Source organism: Schistocerca americana, chromosome 4 (assembly GCF_021461395.2).
Source record: "Schistocerca americana isolate TAMUIC-IGC-003095 chromosome 4, iqSchAmer2.1, whole genome shotgun sequence".
Lineage (NCBI taxonomy): Eukaryota > Metazoa > Arthropoda > Insecta > Orthoptera > Acrididae > Schistocerca > Schistocerca americana.
Window position 1 is genome coordinate 240,351,477 of NC_060122.1, and position 20,730 is coordinate 240,372,206.

General features: G+C 37.2%; 1 protein-coding gene and 1 non-coding gene across 2 annotated transcripts in view; one reads left to right on the top strand and one right to left on the bottom strand.

Moving 5' to 3' along the window:
* Positions 1 to 417: 417 nt before the first annotated feature.
* Positions 418 to 492, bottom strand: Trnat-ugu. Its single transcript has one exon. It is a non-coding gene; the product is annotated as a tRNA-Thr (tRNA).
* Positions 493 to 1,833: 1,341 nt separating this feature from the next.
* Positions 1,834 to 20,730, top strand: part of LOC124613374 (structural maintenance of chromosomes protein 1A-like) — a 100,295-nt gene continuing 81,398 nt past the window's right edge. The window contains exons 1-2 of the mRNA XM_047142075.1: positions 1,834 to 1,863; positions 11,709 to 11,848. Of these exons, the coding sequence (XP_046998031.1) occupies positions 1,834 to 1,863; positions 11,709 to 11,848 (170 nt within the window). The remainder of the gene's footprint in view (positions 1,864 to 11,708; positions 11,849 to 20,730) is intronic.

The window sequence follows — 20,730 nt, forward strand, 5'->3', positions numbered from 1 at the left end:
AAATTTTTTACAATATATTTCTAAGATACTGATCTTGAACAACCTTGAAAATTTTCTTGATATCTTTATCTGTTTCTGAGATACAGAGGTGCAAAGTTACCATATATGTGCATGTAAAATATGCACGTAAAATGCTCAAATTTTAATTTTGTATTTTCTAGACATATATATCTAGAACTTCCATCTTCCCATTTTCTAAAATCTTTATCCATTATCAAAAAAGACCCCAAGAACATGGTTTTGGGGTACCAAAGCAAAGTTGCAGATTCCAAGGTGGCTACACACAGCAGACAGTTGTAATTTTTACAATAAATTCCCAAGATCATGATCTTGAGCAACCTTGACAATTTTTATATATTAATACCTTCAGCTGCTAACGAACATTGATATATATCAACAGGGACAGGTGAAAATGTGTGCCTCGACCGGGACTCGAACCCGGGATCTCCTGCTTACACGGCAGACGCTCTATCCATCTGAGCCACCGAGGGCACAGAGGATAGCATGACTGCAGGGACTATCTCACGCATGCGCCCCCCCCCCCCCCTCTCCGTGAGACCCACATTCTCACCTTATATGTCCACACACTACAGTCGTAGTGTCCCTACCCAACACTCCACCTTGACAATTGCCTTGATATCATTGCCCGTTTCTGAGGTACAGACATTTGAAGTTATCTTGCTTGTACGCTTAAAATACACATGTAAAGTCCAGTGTGAGGCCAAAATGTAGTTTATAAAGTGATAGAGCGCTGAGAAATATGCCGTAAAGTGCCTCTGTTATCATTGAAGGGTTCTGAGAACTCCATGTTATAGTACTGAAGCACTAGCAAAATTTTTGTGTACGTTAAATCTGGCCTGACATCAAAAATTAGTTTTGAATTATTTCAGTTGCACATAAATAAAGCATCAAAATTTTACTGACTCATAAAGTTCTTTTCGTATGAGTGACATCATGGAAAAATGCTCCTCTTGGAGCACAAAAAGTTGAATATGCTACTGTTTAAAAGACTGTGAGTGAAAGGTGGGGTATCAGCTGTCTCTTTCTACCTTCCTCAGCAACAAAAAAATGTTCCCAAAAATTTTGGCATACAAACATATTTGTGCCTTTCTATCTTGAGACAGAAGGAGACAGTGGCAGTGGGAAAGATGGAAAGGTAATAAATACTGCAAGTAGCAGACAGTGGTTGTGTTATAGAAAGATGGAAGGAGACAATGGCAGTGTTATAGAAAGAGAAGGATAGAGTCCCAGTGAAGTATAGTTGACAATGACAGAACAGTGTTAGGAAAAGAGTGAAGCAGACAGTGATAGTAGGACAGGAGTAAAGAGAAGGAGAAAGTGGAAGTGATTGGTAGCCAGTAATAATGAGAGACAGTCTATGACAATGGCAGTGAGGGAGAGAGAGGTAGTGACAGTGAGAAGAGACATCAGAAATGGGAAGGAATGAATGTGATAGCAACAGTAAGAGAGAGCAAGTGGGAGACACAGACAGACGAAACAATAGCAGTAGGACAGAATGAAGGAGACTGTGACTGTGAAGCAGGGAACAGTGGCAGTTAAGAGAGAGAGAGAGAGAGAGAGAGAGAGAGAGACGGCCTGAATGAGTGAGTGAGAATGGGCAGGTGGGAGTGGAAGGGTGAGACCAATTTACAGCGATAGAGTAGTGGATGAGATCCGAACAAATGGCAAGAGAGAGTTAATGTACTCAGCAAAAGACAAGTTAGTGAGACATGGGAACAAACATGGGTAGATGCAAAAATGCCACAGAAACAAGAAAAGTTAAGATACACCATTTTACACATTAATGAATAGTAGTAACGACTAGCAGTGAGAATGGGTGAAGAAATAAAGAATGATACTGAGGTAAGGGAGCAAGCTATCTAAGGTGGAACAAAAGGATAATGGAACAGGAGCTAGTAGGCCTAAGTCAAGTCCTTTTTAGGTAGAAGAAGAAAAATATAAAAGTGAGTAACAAAATGTGTCCATATGTTACTCCAGAAAGGCACTGCAGACAGTGTTCATATCATTCTACTATTAATTTTTACCAGGTTCCATGGGACCATTTGAGACAAAGTTACTTAGCCATAAAACCAGTCAGTATATATTGAGTTTACAGAATGTTGATTAGAAAATTTACCTTCATAAAAATACTACTTTTGGAGCACAAAAAGGCAAATATGCTCCTGTTTAAAAGGCCCTGACTTAATAGTTGGGGTGCCAGCTGTCTCACTCTACCTGCCTCAGCAACTTTAAAAATTTTCAAATTTTGGCATGCAAACATATCTGTGCTCTTTGTAACTTGTAACTCACCTCTAACCTCCACAAGGTCAGCTAAGTGTAACTCAGTCTTGTGATAGACAACTGTATGTTACAAATATCAACAAAAGGAAAATGAAGATAATGGAATGTAGTCAAATTAAATCAGGTGATGCTGTGGGAATTACATTAGGAAATGAGACACTTAAAGTAGAAAGAAAGAAAGAAAGAAAGAAAGCAAAAAAGAAAAAAAGAAAGAAAGGTTTCAAAGAGCTACTTCAAAGTATGCAGTATCAAAGAAGCTAGTGCGTACAATTATAGTGCACTGTAAAAGTTAAAATGAGCTTCATTAAAATGTTGATGTTGACTGTAATATACATCCTGATAAATCATTAGTTTGTAATATTTGGGGACAAAATACCTTTGATAAAGACACAGTAAGACATTACCAAAGATGACGATACTGGTTACTTTGTGATGTGTCTCAAGGATCCAATATACTCCTTTCCTCTTCAGAGGTAAATATTTGTGAAACTTAAAATATGAGAGCTTGACTATAATGAATTGGGGGCAGTGAGTTCTGTTCAAAGTTCTTCTTCAAAACAATGTTGTGCTGTAATTTACCTTACCATGGCACACAATTTTTCTTCTGCTGTTATATTCGTATAAAATTAGTGTTCTGTTCAAAATTTTGTCCCGAATGTTCTGCAGCACATACTGTAATATGAATAAATTCTTCAGGAAAGCTTTTTAGTTCTTCAAGTAAAGAAGAAAACTCTCCTAAATGTCTGTTGCTAATTATGGGATGAGTCCATAACCTCTTATTTTTTCAATGCTTCTAAGCTTAATGAGTCACAGCACTGTCAAAGCAATACTGATAAAATAATGAAGTCATTGTTCTATGTCATGGATAATTTTTTTATTTACTGCCCACTTGTGTATCCCTATTAGTAGTAAAATTTTCTAACGACCCACCAGTTCCACAGTAATGGTGGTTTATAAAGCAGAGAAATAACTTTACTGTATAAAATTGAGTTACCGCAAGTTAAAGTGTTTAATAATAACTACTTACCAAATACTGTTTGTGTCAAAATTTTATGAAAACCTTATGAAAATGTTTTATAACCCTTACCAGCTATTGCCCCCCGTGAAAGCTGTATCGGCTGCTAGTGGGTCGCATGGACCACTTTGACTACCACTTTTGTATATGAAAGCATAGACAGGCTTGCGGTGAACAACTGTTGGCTGCACATGTGTTATCTATGAGCTTGCATGGCAGTTGTCAGAGAGTGAAGACTCCTTTGCCAGTGCAGTTCAACCCATCAAGCGGCAGGGGTGAGGGAACAATGATACACATCTGCATTGATTTATAGTAATTTGTTGACCTGCCCAACTGCGTTTGACAATACACGGAACCTGCCCATTATTCTTTGTTAACTACCTCTAATGATGTCGATGTTGACAGCATGTTAAAACAACAATCTTCTTTTCTTCTTTCTGGTAAAATGGAAAAATTGAAATGGAATCTCCTTAGAAACATAGACGAGAATTTAAAAATTTGTTTGGGTGAGATAAGGCAGTTTAGGGAAAAGTTCATTGCAACACAGTTCCACTTGCACTTGGTTTCATCTATGAATTTCTTAAAAGAAATGTTATTCCTAAGAGCTACCCATAATTATTTGAAAGTGGAGATAGGGTCGATCTGAAGCATGTAATTATTTGCAACTTGTGCTAGATACTATGCTCTCACAGAAATACGAAAGTGAAAATTTCAAAAAGGAACATGTTGAGCGTTTGTCAACTATGAAACATCTGTGAATGTAATTCTATTTTTTGACATTTGCTTTTTTTCATCTCCAGCTAGAAAGCAAGCAATGAAGTACAATGTCTCAAGCTTTTATGATACTCCAACCACAGCAAAGTCTCATCTTAGATTCGTTTATTGTTGCAATGTAACATTCTGCTAATTGTAGGAAAATATTGGAAGAATTTTGGAACTCAAAAAGGACAAAATACCTTCGATGCAAGCACAGTTAGACATTATTGAATATAGCAATGCTGGTTGCTTCCTGTTGTGTCTTGTGACAACAAATGAAGCATGTGCGTGAATAATGCTGTATGGCATATTTTGAAATTTTTAAGAAATCAAGAAAAACTTTTAATTCCAGAGAATTATTGAAAAATAATAATGTAATAACAGATATGTGTTGTCTGTTGAAAATACTTGGTTGTGCTTTTCAAAATTGTGCTAAATATAATTTTTTTGAAAATAAGTATTAAAATGGAAACACACTGTATAGATACGGATATACAGCATTATTCCATATCACTCTGTACTCTGCTGTAATGATAAGGGTGTGTAGAACCCAAAAGTTGTAAGTAAGAAAATTATAACAAGATACAAATTGATATCTATTGTAAACTTATTACTTTGGTCTTAAAAAGGTAACAGAACATGAATTTGCTGTCAAGTTGAGACACAAATGGGGTACATTAAACTCAGTTGTCACACTGCCAGTTTTAGTAAAAATGCCTGTATTTTGGCTCTGTATATTTTGTCATGTCCAATAGATTGCTTTTCTTAACCTTATGAAGTTTCAGTGCCTCATTGTAGAGCAACTGAATACTAGAAGACAATTGAAATTTATTTGCTTCATGTTCACAGCTACCTTTCATCACCATTCCTGAATGGGCAGTTTTCAAAGATCGACAAAGGGCTAAGCAATGACATGCTTCCATTCTAAAGGAACCATAGCTTTTGACACTTCCTTTTTTTCTCAGTCATTATAAAGATCCTGTCACATCTGTAAAGTACTTACGGTTGACCAGACAGAAATAAAGCTCAAAAACTCTTCATTTATCGTTATGTCCAACACAGCGGTCAGACTGTCCAATCAGTTTGTGTTCCATACCGTTTTCAAGCATCACAAATTTAAGCAGACTTGAAACTATTTTGGCTGAACCTCTCCTTTCAGTGGGTTCATCCCACAACTTTACTGTGTTGTTTTCAGTGCCAATGTCATTAAGTGTGAAATTGTAAAACGACAGCTGTCTTCGGCAGAATACTGTGGAATGTGTCAATGGAGGACAAAGTAAAACCTATTGTAAATCAGCACATATAACATATATATTCTTGTTCCTTTTTGCCAATTCCATGTCATTTTTTTAGAACTTTGTATGCTTGGTCTACTTTTGCATGATGCTACTGACTTTCAAGTTCGTGTGCTTGGTCTGTTTTTGCATGGTGCGACTACCTCTCTAGTTCAATGTTCTGCATTTCTATTTCATCTAAAGCTGAGATCATAAACAATCGATACATTCGACATAGGTTGAGACCGGGGTACAGACTTTCTTTTGAGCATTTATTCCTGCTGTAATGGCTCATCTGCCTTGGGAAATTGAAATGTGTTCTCGAATCAGAGCCCTGTCATCATTTGATGTGGCATGTGGCCTATTGAAATGCTTTCCTTGACCATCTTTAGGAGTGGTCATTCCATCTTCCAATATACGTTGAAGATTCTGTATTTGTTGCTGGGTGATGCAGAATATGTCGAGCAACATTTTTTTGATACACTTCTTTTGACTGGACTTTGTATTTGGAAGTAACTTGTTCCCCTTAAGTATCGTCTGTCTTACCTTCCTTTCATCTGGCTGGCATACCTATTTCCATGGAGTTATCAAGTAAATGTACTGCTCATCATGTATCAAGGCATTATATTCTCCATACAGCTTTAACTTCATTTCCAGGTTTAAGTCCTCGCATCCTTCTTTTGAACAAGCTTCTGCATTGCATACATGATCCTGAATCATCCAGTCAATATTACTACCTAATATTCAACTGAATTATTGTATTTTACTTTCTCTTTTAATAATATAGCAGTGTTCAGGGTGTATATTCAGGGTGTATACGACCTAGGACAACCGGGAAAAGCCTGGGAATTGTTTCATCTGGGAGAAAACCGGGAAAAACCCAGGAATTTTTTACAATTCTGGGAATGTTTCATTGTTTTAGTTTTCAGCTAAATTTTTGTGATTTTGACTGGTAAGAACAAATAGTCCAACAAAGGATATTACTGTATCCCGTGTCTGCAGGATAATACTGCAGCAACAAAACATTAACAAGAGGAAGAAAAAATGAAAATAGAACTTAAGCTGCAAAGGAAATCCGCCATATACAACAACAAAACATAGTGCTCATACAAGCATCTGCCAACAGCAAAGTGTGTCAAAGGCTTTAGAATGACTATGCAATGATTCATAACCACAAGTTTCCTCTGATGAACAAGATGTGACAGCTGTCGACATTAGATTCGTTTGAGCAGTCGCGGGCGGGCTCTTGTGCATGCACAGTTGAGTCGCGTATAGGTAGTACCTTCTCCCGCTTCTGGCTACAGATGTGTGGCTGGGTGCCACTATCTAGTATTGCCCTGGTTCGAAAATATCGTAGATCCGGGGTTGATGCACAGAGCAGTCTGAGTTGTGGTGGGGAGGTGGGTAGTCTTCACGTGACCTGTGTTTACATTTAGTGATCTTGCAGTTTCCTCTTCATTTATTCCTCTCACATCAAATGAAAACAAAACGGATATCTGTGGCTGGGAGCTATCAAATGAATTAAAATACGTTCGCATAATTACGGAAGGCTAAAATATGTTATTATTTTCAGGTTTTATTTCCACCTTTCTGACAGTCAAGCATTAATCACCTTGCAGAACAATGAAGTTATTTTTGTCGCTTTGCTAAAGATATTTGGCTTTTATTAATATTTTGTGCTGAGGCAGTCAATTTATTTGAAACGAAGTGTTTAAATTCACACTGTTGGCTAGTTTCAACTGTTCGCTGCATTTCAAGTGCACATTTTCCATCTTCTAGCTCGCATGGCATTATGCCATAATAAAGAACCAAACATGAGATGATACAGTACTGGTACTCAAGAAAATTTACATCCAAATCTGGACGTACGAAAGTGCACTTTAAGCCCAATTATGCATTTTAGTGTAGTTCATGAAATTCCGATAAACTTGACGTGTCCTCTGATGTCTTGTTTCTTTTGTGACATAGTGCAAGATCTTTTAATGTTTTACACGCACTAACATACGGGCTTCCTGTGTCATTGTAGCTGCGCAAGAGTGGTGGTGCCTGTTATCTGGCACTATCTGACAACTGCTGAAAAAATCAGTTTCTAACAGGTCACGGGAAAACATTGCGGATGGTGGTTTGAAAAGCGTTACTTTCAAAGTAAATTTCCTTTTACACAAGATGAACTATATGTGAGAATGTACGATGAATTTCTTAAATCACAGAGCATTTGACTCTCAATTAAAAACCTCTGAGGGCGACCAAAAGATCAGACATTTACGTCGTTAGTAAAAATTTTACTGGCACATTTGTGTGAAAGTGTAATGCGCGCAAAAAATATAAACATTATATGTGGGAGCTTAGCTTCTCTTGCAGCTTATTAATCTTCGAGACTATGATTATATGTGAAACCTCTGTTTTTCTTGTAGCAATACTATGTATATTAATTTAAACCATCAACTTTTCTTATTTGTGTGTTTGCGCTACTTAAGAGTGATCATGCTATTGGCTGACTACATCACGTGTCCTATGCTGTCATCAGCTAGCGAGATCACATGACATGAGCTATGACTGTCTTACAAAAGCGCGTCACAATCTCGATTTTGATGCCTTGGAAAGTAACATGCGGTGTTTGGTGGAATTCGAATTTATATCTTCGTAACACGAAAATATGCAGCGTACATGTTGCTGCTGCACATCACATCAAAGATCTTTCCAAAACGTGTTCCTCCCTCCCCCCCCCTCCCCTCCCCTCCCCTCCCTTCCCTGAGTTTCGTTTTCTAAAGTGCTGATGAGAAATTCTACTTCGGCATATAAAACCATAAACATTCAGAAGGCTGATAAGTTTTACAGTGCCGAGGAAAAGTATACTCTCACATAACATGGGGAAAAATATATTTCCACCTGGGAGAAAGTGTATTTTCAACCGAGAAATCCGGGAAAAATCCGGGATTTTTTTTTCCTTGTCCATGTATACACTCTGATATTATATTTTTTTGTTGATGGTAATGATGGAACTGTAGTTAATTTTATTCATGTTACCTACTTTTGCTGTAATTACTTTCAGAAGATGCACATAATGTATGCCACTAGAGCCATGTACTCCACAGGGCACATACGCCGCTGTTTGGAACACAAATGCCTTTTTACAAACTCCAATACAGCGTTTTTCTACTCACCTGCATTGGAATCTGTTTTGCAGGACCTACCTTTTCTACCAATCCAGCATCACAAAGTTTTTTCCGCTAAATATCCTGTCCATTACCAGAAGTTAATTTTAAACAGGTCAACTACTACAGCAAGCGATTCAAGCTATCGTATACATTACTCTACACAATCCTACAAAATGTCAAAATGTGCCGTACAGCTTAATTTGTGCGCATGCTTCAAACAATTGCTTGGCTTTTATAAAGTAAAGTGTGGCCTATTGTAAAACCATAGGAGATGACTGTCGAGTGTAATTAACCCATTGCAGAGGAGGAATTTGTTTGCATTTGGAGCTTTCTGAACATGGATGATTAAAATCACATGATGGTCCGATACTAGGCCTTTATTGATCTCTAGTAATTTGTTTTTATGTCCTGCAGTGTTTGACACTAATCAAAACTCACGCATGCTCCATAGCCGTGCGATCGTGGAATTGACAGCACACAGTAACTCACCTTTACCTGTGAAAGGAGGCAGATACCACTGTCACTACCATTTCAAAAATCTTTTTTACTTTTTACTAGATTTGTAAATTAAGTGAACACACTTGACAAACAGTATCATTTCACAATGACTGTTATTAATTACGAAAAGGTAAATGGTTTGTTGAAAAGCTGAGATGCAGCATTGCCACATGTACAAAAATCAGATGCTTTAAATGCATACTTTCTTCAAAATCGATTGAGAAACATTAATGGAACTAAAAGTCGTGCATAATAAAAAGTAGATGTTTTCTTCTTTTGCAGGGAAAGTAAATCCTTTAAGCAAAAATAAGTTAAAAAACCCATGTGGTGCAGTTTTATATACCGTCAACAGTTTTTACAACGTGAAAATCGTGAATTGGATTTCCTCCCTTTCTCTTGATCTGTTATGGAATGTGAAGACGCTGGATGGTGGTGGCTTGTGCCAGCTAGGCATGGGCCAGTCCAGTACGTTCAACTCCAACCTGTCCCGGTGCGTAGATTTAAAGCAGCCCAAAGAAAGTGGCTGAAGAAATTATTGCAGTGATATTAGAAAGCATTCTTTCAAAAGTAAATAATTGTGAAAAGCATGGCGTGGTTTTAGAAACTGCTACTTAACAACATCTGCCATGAAAAGAATAACTAAAAGTCTGGCTGCAACTATATCTGTGAGACAGAAATCAGGTTGCATGTATTGAAAACAAATACAGTATTTTTAAGAACAACTATAGTTCAGCTGTTATAAAGTGCAGGTTCTCCAAACTTTCTATTATTTTTAAATTATCTACTTGCAGTGCACACTAGCAAGGTATTAAAGTTCAAGGAAGACACAACAGATGTTAGCATGGAGATGCGGTGCAGATGTTTGCATGGAAACTCAAACAGACTGGTTTGACACACAATTGTTCTAGTATTTTATAAACTGATTAGCCAAAACACTGCAGTAATAATGATTTTTTTGTTGGGTCAATGTGGGAACACATAGGGGCTGTCTGCTGTGGAGCCCCATGTTCAAGAATGTGCGCTGAACACAGCACTCTGTAACACTTGTACCTGCACCAATATTGCATACACTGTCATCAGAACTGCCACACGTCAGTGCCTGTCCTGCTTTACAGAGTGAGCAAGTCTCCAACCTCCATATTTTGTGATGAGGCATAGACCACCAACACCTTTCCCATGCTTTGGTTTCACTATCCTTCAACCACTTTCCACAGATGTGACAGTAGCGTGCAAACAGCTAACCAGCTTCACCTTTTCCAAGATGTTTGGCCATAGCAATCTGCCCTTTCTCCAAGTTGCACATATCAGTAGATTTCCTCATTTTTGGCTCGTATCATCAATATAATGATTCCTATTAATCCCTGTTCTGCTTATATATTTCTGCTTCTGTGTCACATGCCCAAAATGCGACTAGATGGTATTCAATCTCATGGTGTGCAGTGGTTAGTGTTTTGCCTTGTTAGTGTATGCCATGAATTGCTATGACAGTAATTGGCTAAGTTTAAGCATCTGTGCGGCATGCCTGGCGTGCTTTTAACTAAATCAGTTAAGCATCTGTGCGGCAAGCCTGGCGTGCTTTTAACTAAATCAGCATCCTGTCAGAGATGGTAAGATGTTTTGCCTGATGACGATACAGAAGTAAAATTTGATAAAACAACTGCCTTCCATGGTATGCATAAAACATGTTTTGCTCATTGCATGGTACTGTGTTAGGTGACATCAGTACTGCACAAAATGTTAAAGGGTATCTGCTGTGCAGTGTTAATTGTACCCCTGTTTATGCTTTGTTCTTATGTTTTAACTATACCAGTATGAACTGTAATGTTTTGATGATGAGACATTGTACAGACATGCCCAAAAATACATAGTCAAATAACAGCACTATTGTCATATAAGGAACTAATTGTTCCAAAATATAGGACAGCTAAGTACAAGTGATTCAATCCCTAATTTAATAGTTTTTGTGTGTGAATCATCCTCTTCTCTGAAAATATAGGTACTTGCATTTGTATTTGAATATTTATTGATCTGCCCAATCATTCAGTGCACAAATGTACAACAAGATATGGAACAAGTCAAGCAGATGATATGAGAACATTTATAGACATAGCACTGCGTTTCTTATAAATTACATCTCACTGAAGATGTATTACATATGTATTCATCATAATACCAGAGTGAGAATAAGTTCAAATAATAGTGCTGATTATAATCAAACAGCAAAAGTTCATTAATGGACAATAGGTTATTTGTAATGAAACAGTTTGATTTTGAAATGTAATAAAAATATATAATTTAATTTATGATAGATCACACTCAAGAAAGTCTTGTATGCTGTAAAAGCAATGCTCTTAGGAGTGCTCTTAAGGTTTTTAAAGTTTGTTGATTCTTGAACACTTTCTACTTCTTTCGGGAGATGGTTGTCGAGTTTGAGTCCCAAACATTTAACACTATTACTATACAGTCTAATAGAATGGGGAACTAGTCTTGTTGAACTGCCCATTTTGCTCAAGTAAACTCTCCTGATGCAAAGGTGCTATTAGAAGCAACTGACATCTAAATTTAAGTTTCCTCCATTAGGAATTTAGTTTATTTCTTCCACTGCTGCAGCTTTTTTTTCCTCATCACTTGACAAATACTGCAAGTTAAAAAAATTCAGAATTTGTAAAATTTTGATTACAACAAAAAATTATGTGATATTTTCAGGATGTAACAAAAGAAGAATATCTGTCTCAGTTGAAAGATCTTGGAATAAGTGAATATTTTTTCATATTCCAAGGTGCAAGTCAAGATTTTGCCACAAAAAAGCCAAAAGAACATACATCTTTATTGGAAGCGATTAGTGGGTAAGTAGGTATTACTATTTTCATTACAGTTTTGGACTTGCAGTGGCGTTTTGACACTGTTGTTTATGTCCAAATTAAACACATGGAAACAAACTACAGGCACTCATACATACCTTAGCACCTTGACAGGTTCTGGTAAACCAGTTTCAAATTTGCTGCATAATATTGAGGATACAATTCATACTGTTATACTTCAGTTTTCTGATGTTATGGTTTGAACTCGTCCTCTACATATTTTCTGAAGTAGCAGCCACAAGGTTTTACTTACTGTCTGCTTAAACTAAATATCTTTTGAGCTCTCGCAATTGGCATACAAGATGTATAGAGAGAATGTTCAGTATACTGGAAGAATTATAAGGGTTACATTTTCAAGTTTTTACAAATGACCAGTAGATGGTGCTGTTGAGAGATTAAATTACTATTGCTTTAACATTTGTTGTTTGTTATTGTTAATATAATTGGAGATGAGAAATTGGCCTAGTAGTTTGTTTACAGTGAGTGATTAAAGAAACTTGTTTACAGTGAGTGATTAAAGAAACTGTTATGAAGAAATGGAAATTTTGAATTAATGTTTTCGGTGGATGATTTTTTACAATTTTTTTAAAGGTGCAACTTAACAACAATTCATCAGATAGCTTTGTTTATTTTTGATAATCAGTCATGTTCAGAAAAGACTATTTACAAGTATGTTCCATCATCTTTCAGCTGTATACCTGGAAGAAAATTATTTTGTGTCCCAGTTGCATGCCTAAAAGATGATAGAATTTTCTATTTGCTGGGAAAACTTCAAGAAACATGTTCATCATGATCATGCAGAATTTCATCATGATTGTGCTTCGAACAGTGGTGAATTTCCTGAAGGTTGACCAAAATTGGTTGTCATTGCACAGCATGATTGAGAAGGATTGGTCTGTGATTTATGTGAGGTAAAGGCATTCTTAGGCATGTTGAAGACTGCAGTACATTGATTTTGCATGAACATTTTGCTGCATAAAAGATCTTTTCAGGCTCATTTCAAATGAAGCAAAGATATACCCAAAAAAACTGTAGCAAGGAAATGCAAAATCCTTACACAGTGTTGTAATGGGAGACGAAACTTGGATACTTCATACAAACGGAAACTGAGCATTGGTCAATTATTTTGCTGTTCCAAGGTGAACCAAAACCAACAAAAGTGGTTCATTTATGAATCACTAACAAGAAAATAGTTGCTTCTTTCTTTGATTACCCTGGTGATGTTGCTACCATTGCTTCAGGAAACTGAAGAGTAAAAAAACAAGAAAATAGTTGCTTCTTTCTTTGATTACCCTGGAGATGTTGCTACCATTGCTTCAGGAAACTGAAGAGTAGTTAATGCTGAATGGTACACAACAGTTTGTTGTTGATGAATTCAGGAAAAACAACTGGTAGTGTCGCATCATTATTCATGATGACAATGTTAGATATCACATAACATGTCAAATAATTGATTATTTGAAAGATAAAAACATGAAATTAATGTCACATGTCATATATTTATTTATTTATTAACCCAATTTATTGCCTGGAGCCTGCCGTATGTTCTGTTGTGTCAAACAAAAAGTTTTCCTCTCCTCGAGAAGCTATTGAATCCTTCCAAAATCATGATTTTTTAGGTACAAACATCAGAGTGGAAAAATGATTCTAGAATTGGTTTGAATCCATGCATAATTATATAACAGGGTGTGCAGGCCCTGGGACAACAGGGAAATTCGGGAAAAACCTGGGAATTTTTTCATTCGGGAGGAATCCAGGAAAAATGCGGGAATTTTTTAGAATTCCAGGAATTTTAATTTTCAGTTAAATTATTGTAATTTTGACTGGTAAGAACTGATACTCTAACAAAGAATTTTACTTTAGCTCGTTACTTCAGAGTAATAGTGCAGCAATAAAACATAAATTAGAGAATAACACCAAAATAAAATGTCAGGTGCAAAGAAAATGCTCTATTTACAACAACAAAACACAGTGCACACACAAGCTTCTGCTGACAGCAGAATGTGTTAAAGAGTATGCAGTATTTTGTGACAACAAATTGCTTTCGATGCGTCTTTCTGATGAACCTCGTTTCGATGAGCGTGATGAAGACTGTGTAGTACAAGAAACTGCTCTTGATGAATGTGATGTCACAACTGTTTACATTTCTAACACACCGTGGGAAAATATTGCGACTTGGTTTGAGAAGCGTTACTTAAAACTTAAGTTTCCTTTTATGCTAGATGAATTATGTTACTTGTGAGAATGTGCGATGAATTTCTTAAATTACACAGCGTTAGACTCTCATTCAAAACTTAACACTGAGGACCAGCCACTTAGAAAAATTTTGGGGCCAAAATACCAGCCATTTATGCCATTACGTAAAATTTTACTGTCTTGTTTGTGTTTGATATATCGTAAAGAGTAACACACGCTAAAAAAGACCAATTTTCATTGTTTTTTCACAGACTACAAGTTATGCCAGGGTGTATACAACCTAGGACAACCGGGAGATCCAGGAAATACCCGGGAATTTTTTCATCTGGGAGAAAACCGGGAAAACCCGGGAATTCTCTAGAATTCCGGGAATTTTTCATTGTTTTAGTTTTCAGTTAAATTTTTCTGATTTTGACTGGTGAGAACCAGTAGTCTAACAAAGGATATTACTGTATCACACTACTGCAGAATAATACTGCAGCAACAAAACATGAATGAGAAAACGCAAATAAAACTTAAGTTGCAAAGTAAATGCGCCATATACAACAACAAAACAGTGCTCATACATGTCTGCCAACAGCAAAGTGTGTCAAGGGCTTAAGGAAGACTATGCAATGCTTTATAACAACAAATTGCCTCCGATGAGCGTGACGTGACAACTGTTTAAATTGGATTTGTTTGAGCTGTTGCGGTACTCTTTTGAGCATGCGCAGTTGAGTTATGTATGACTAATACCTTCTCCCACTTCTGGTTATAGAAGTGTGGGTGGGCACCGCTTCTTAATATTGCCCCGGTTCGGAAATATAGTAAATCTGGGGCTGATGCACAGAACAGTCTGAGTTGAGGTGGGGAGTCTCCACGTGACCAGTGTTTACGTTCATTGATTTTGTTGTTTCCTCTTTGTTTATTGTTCTCATGTTAAATGATAACAAAACAGATTTTTGTGGACGGGAGCTATTAAATGAATTAAAATATGTTCGCATAATTACGGAAGGCTAAAATATGTTATTAGTTTCAGATTTTATTTCCACCTTTCTGACAGTCAAGCATTAATCACCTTACAGAACAAGGAAGTTATTTTAGCTGGTTTGCTAAAGAGATTTGGCTTAAAATTAATCTTTTCTGCTGAGGCGGTCAATTTATTTGAAACGAAGTGTTTAATTTCACACTATTGACTAGTTTCAACTGTTCGCTGCATTTCAAGTGCACCAATGGCGTTATGCCATAATAAAGAACCAAACATGAGATAATACAGTACTGGTACTCCAAGAAAATTTACACATGGATGTGCATTTTAAGCCGAATTCTGCGTTTTAATATGGTTCACGAAATTCCAATGCTCTTAAGGTATCGTCTGATGTCCTGTTTCTCTTATGACATATGTAAGATCTTTTAATGTTTTACATGTACGAACATATGGGGCTTCCTGCGTCGTCGTACCTACGCAAGCACGGTGACGCCTGTTACCTGGTGCTCTCTTGCAACTGCTGAAATGAACCGATTTCTAACAAGTCACGGGAAATTATTGCGAATGGTGATTTGAAAAGCGTTACATTCAAAGCATATTTCACAAGATGAACTATGTGCGAGAATGTAAAATGAATTTCTTAAATCACAAAGCGTTTGACCCTCATTTAAAAATCAACTCTTTGAGGACGACCATTTAGAAGAATTTCGAGCCCAGAAGATTAGACATTTACGTCGTTGTTAAAAATTTTACTGGCACATTTGTGTGATGTATCTTGAAGTGTAACACGCGCAAAAAAGATCAACAGTATACGTGGAAGCTTAGCTTCTGTTCCAGCTTATTAAACTTAGAGACCAATATTATGTGAATACTATTTATATTAATTTAAACCATTAACTTTTCTTATGTGTGTGTTTCGCGCTACTGAAAAGTGATCTTGCTATTGGCTTACTACATCACGTGTCCTATGCTGCCATCAGCTGGCGAGATCACATGACATGAGCTATGACTGTCTTAAAAAAGCACATCACAGTCTCAATTCCAAAGTTTCGGAAAGTAAGATGCGGTGTTTGGTGGAATTCAAATATGCAGTGTACATGTTGCTGCACATCAAAGGTATTTAAAAATGTGTACAAGACTGCTTCCTTGAAGAATTTTAAGTAATCAAGATCCAATTTCTGCCTCCCAACACCATTCTGTTACTCCAGTTACCAGAAGATTATTTCTAAATTTAAGAAGCTCTACACAACAGCACTCTTCAAACATTGCTTTGAGCTGATTGAAGCTACCAATCTCATGCTGAGAGAGTTTTGGAAACATCACTTGAACGCCATTGCCTGCATCAAGATGATCAAAAAGGTGTGGGAAGGGTTACCAAGAGAACACTCACTTTTGCTCAGAAGAAGCTTAGCCCGGAGTGTGTTGTCGAACGTGACATTGAGACATTTTATTCCGTACTTGTGGAACCTGTAGTAGTAGTAGTAGTAGTAGTAGGAGGAGGAGGAGGAGGCGGAACAGCAATCATCTGGCGCAATGAAAGAAATGCTGAAAGCATGGGAATCGGTTGCATCGTACATTGAAAATCATTACCCCAATAAAGCAGTGGCTACACATACTACAAATTTATTGTACGCTAATGCTGTTGCATTTGTGTTGAAGTGTCGGCAGAACAAAAGACTATAGGTAGATACCTAGTAAAGAAGAATTAGTTACGTATCATGAATAATAAAGTACATAATACTGTATATATAATTTCCTTTGAATAAATGGCACGGATAAGAAAACTTTTAGTACTTTTTCTACACGGAATGCTTTATTGTATTTTATATTAATTTATATGGGGTAAATTGTTTCACTTAACGAGTGTTTTGCACTATGAGAAAGAGTCTGGAATGAATTTGGCTTGCTATGCGAGGTTACACTGTACAGTAGAGACTAGAGTATCTGCCTCATGACTATCCAGGCCCTATACTATTCAGCCTACTTAATCTGACCTACTTAATTAATATCTCTGTGAAATAATTGAGGATTAATTTATTGTACACACTGTACTTTTCCAAAGCCTTAATAAGCGGGTGCCCACTATAACACTGTGTCAGCTTTTGAAACGTTTTGTGTCTCTTTTGTGTTGTATACATCTGGAGTCACAATTATGAGGTACATACAGTATTGTTAAATTTGAATAAATTACCAGAACCACTTTTCAACAAATGATACTTAGGGTGGCCACAGACTGGGAAAACAAGGAATATAGGTGATCATCAGAGAATTTCAGGTACACAGGAAATGTCATGGAAATATCAGGGAATTTCATTGAGTATCAGGGATTCTTTCTGTAACTACACTTTTTTTTTTAAATTACTGCAGAGCCAGCAAGATCTTGACAACTTACAGGTATAACAGCTATCAATGTTTGTTGTTGTTGTGGTCTTCAGTCCTGAGACTGGTTTGATGCAGCTCTCCATGCTACTCTATCCTGTGTGAGCTTCTTCATCTCCCAGTACCTACTGCAACCTACATCCTTCTGAATCTGGTTAGTGTACTCATCTCTTGGTCTCCCTCTACAATTTCTACCCTCCACGCTGTCCTCCAATACTAAATTGGTGAACCCTTGATGCCTCAGAACATGTCCTACCAACCGATCCCTTCTTCTAGTCAAGTTGTGCCACAAACTCCTCCCCAATTCTATTCAATACCTCTTCATTACTTATGTGATCTACCCATCTACTCTTCAGCATTCTTCTGTAGCACCACATTTCGAAAGCTTCTATTCTCTTTTTGTCCAAACTATTTATCATCCGTGTTTCACTTCCATACATGGCTACACTCCATACAAATACTTTTTCTTTTGTTTCCTTCACTGCTTGCTCAATATAAAGATTGAATAATATTGGGGATAGGCTACAACCCTGTCTCACTCACTTCCCAACCACTGCTTCCCTTTCATGCCCTTCGACTCTTATAACTGCCATCTAGTTTCTGTACAAATTGTAAATAGCCCTTTGCTCCCTGTATTTTACCCCTGCCACCTTCAGAATTTGAAAGTGAGTATTCCAGTCAACATTGTCAAAAGCTTTCTCTAAGTCTACAAATGCTAGAAACGTACATTTTCCTTTCCCTAATCTATTTTCTAAGATAAGTCGTAGGGTCATTATTGCCTCACGTGTTCCAACATTTCTACGGAATCCAAACTGATCTTCCCCGAGGTCGGCCTCTACCAGTTTTTTCATTCGTCTTTAAAGAATTCGTGTTAGTATTTTGCAGCCGTGGCTTATTAAACTGACAGTTCGGTAATTTTCACATCTGTCAACACTTGCTTTCTTTGGGATTGGAATTATTATATTCTTCTTGAAGTCTGAGGGTATTTCGCCTGTCTCATACATCTTGCTCACTAGATGGTGGAGTTTTGTTAGGCCTGGCTCTCCCAAGGCTGTCAGTAGTTCTAATGGAATGTTGTCTCCTCCCGGGGCCTTCTTTCGACTTAGGTAAGGAACCCTAAAGAGACCATACCCAAAAAAATTGGGACTAGCTGACACTGATGGAATTATCGATTTACTACAATTCATCTGGCTTCATGGTGTTGGCATTGGCCGTTGTATTGCCAGCATATTGCCAAATATTTTTGTAGACCATATAGAGAACCAGTTCTTTGGAAAATGTACTAATGCATCTACCAAGATTTTATGTTATACAAGGTATGTAGACAATACTCCTGTTCTCTTAAATGGCACGATAGCTGAATCAAAAGTATGCTTTCACAATTTGACAGTGTACGTCCATATACTGTTTTTGCTGTGGAACTAGAAAATCACCAGGCCATTAAGTTTTTAGATTTGATGATAAAGAAGGATGATAGCACCCAGAAAGTCGGAATATTTTGGACGCCAAACTGCACTGACAACGTAATCCACAACACTTTGTGCCACCTAGCAGTACACAAGAAATCATATTTTCACTCCATGACCAAATAGTAATTAACCTCCGTTTAGAATAGAATGAAATTATTGAAGAGTTATGTGTACAAAAAACGGATATCAACATATAATGGCTATATACAAAAGGTGTATTACAAAGTTACAGAACAAAAGCGAGAGTGTGGATGAAGAAATAACTTTAACCGTAGAAGAAGAACCAGACAAAATGAAATGCATTGCTTTACCTTATTGTGGTGATACATCATGTAGAAGAGCCTATAATTTTTGTAAAACTAATGTGTGAATCAGATTCCGTATGAAGAACAAATTAGGGACAATTGTGAGGCACACCAGCCCCAAAACAAAACCAACCAGCATGTCAAGTATCTTGTGAGTATATGAATGTCAGCAAACTGCAAAATTGGTTGTATGTACTGTTAATCCCATACTATGTTGTTCTCAGTATGTTGTATTATGTTCTTTAAATTATTGAAAAGGCACAAATACCAAAACTGTGGTAGTGAAATAAAAAAAAACAGTAACAAATAAAAGCAATATGATGTCTTTCAAAGAATTTATAGGTGCTGTGGAGCCATATTACAAGAAAATAATATGCTATTGTGATCACCTTTCCCTGTCCAACGAGTACATGTACAGTAATAACAGAACATATATGGATATTGCAGAGAACTAAACAGTCACTTTCACTCCATCCATATAGCCATTCATAACTGACATCAGTGTTTCATAAGAGACCAGAAATCATTGATAAGTGGTGTCTTACTTGATAAATGGACATTTATCTACTGAAACCTCAATTTTTGAAATAATATGGTCTTTGACATTCAAGGATTGGACTCGATTTACTGAGCTGATTGCGTTAAGAAATTACCATAGGTGGAGGCCTACACATTGTTGTCATACAATTTCTTGGTTATTCATAGTATCATTGATTTACATATCATCTCAAATACTGTTGTAATAACCAAACACATAGCAATATCAACAGCTTGAAAATGTCCTTATTACTCATATCTCGTCCTGTTATTCAATATGCCCTCATTTACAACTAACTTTCATTGATATTAAGAGGTATGAAAAAGTGTTATTAAATTGCATCTCATGAGTTTGATGTCATTGCTAGCAGGAAGTGTTATTAAATTACATTTGATAATGGCAGTGGTCACCAAGCCACTACATAGCTCAAATTTTATTTTTGGTCCATATTTTCAAACAAGAAATTATTTACCTCATTTCTAGGTGTAGATGGAACAGGTAATAAAGCAACTATTAAAGTTGATCATATTGTACTCAGCAGCATGTTCTGGCACTTTGTGGTCAACTTGCCCTCGCCCAGTTTGGTCACGCCCCTTCATGGATTGGAGAATGTGTCACACGAAAAGCCATGCATATTTTGAATGGTGTTGATGCATGATGGGTCTCATTCACAAGCGATTGTTCAAACCAAACACCAACCAGTTACTCAGCACAACAAGGATAACTTCAGTAACCGATTTACATCTGCCCCCTGCCCCCCCCCCCCCCCCCCCTCTGCGCGCGCGCGCGCGCGCACACACACACACACAACATGGGTTGCTTCAGTGACTGGTTTGCAACTTATACCATTAGCTTCTTGCTCCTCCCTCTCATTCCCCCCCCACAATCTCACACACACACACACACACACACACACACACACACACACACACACACACACACACACACACAGAGAGAGAGAGAGAGAGAGAGAGAGAGAGAGAGAGAGAGAGACCACCCAAGCCCTTTCCTGC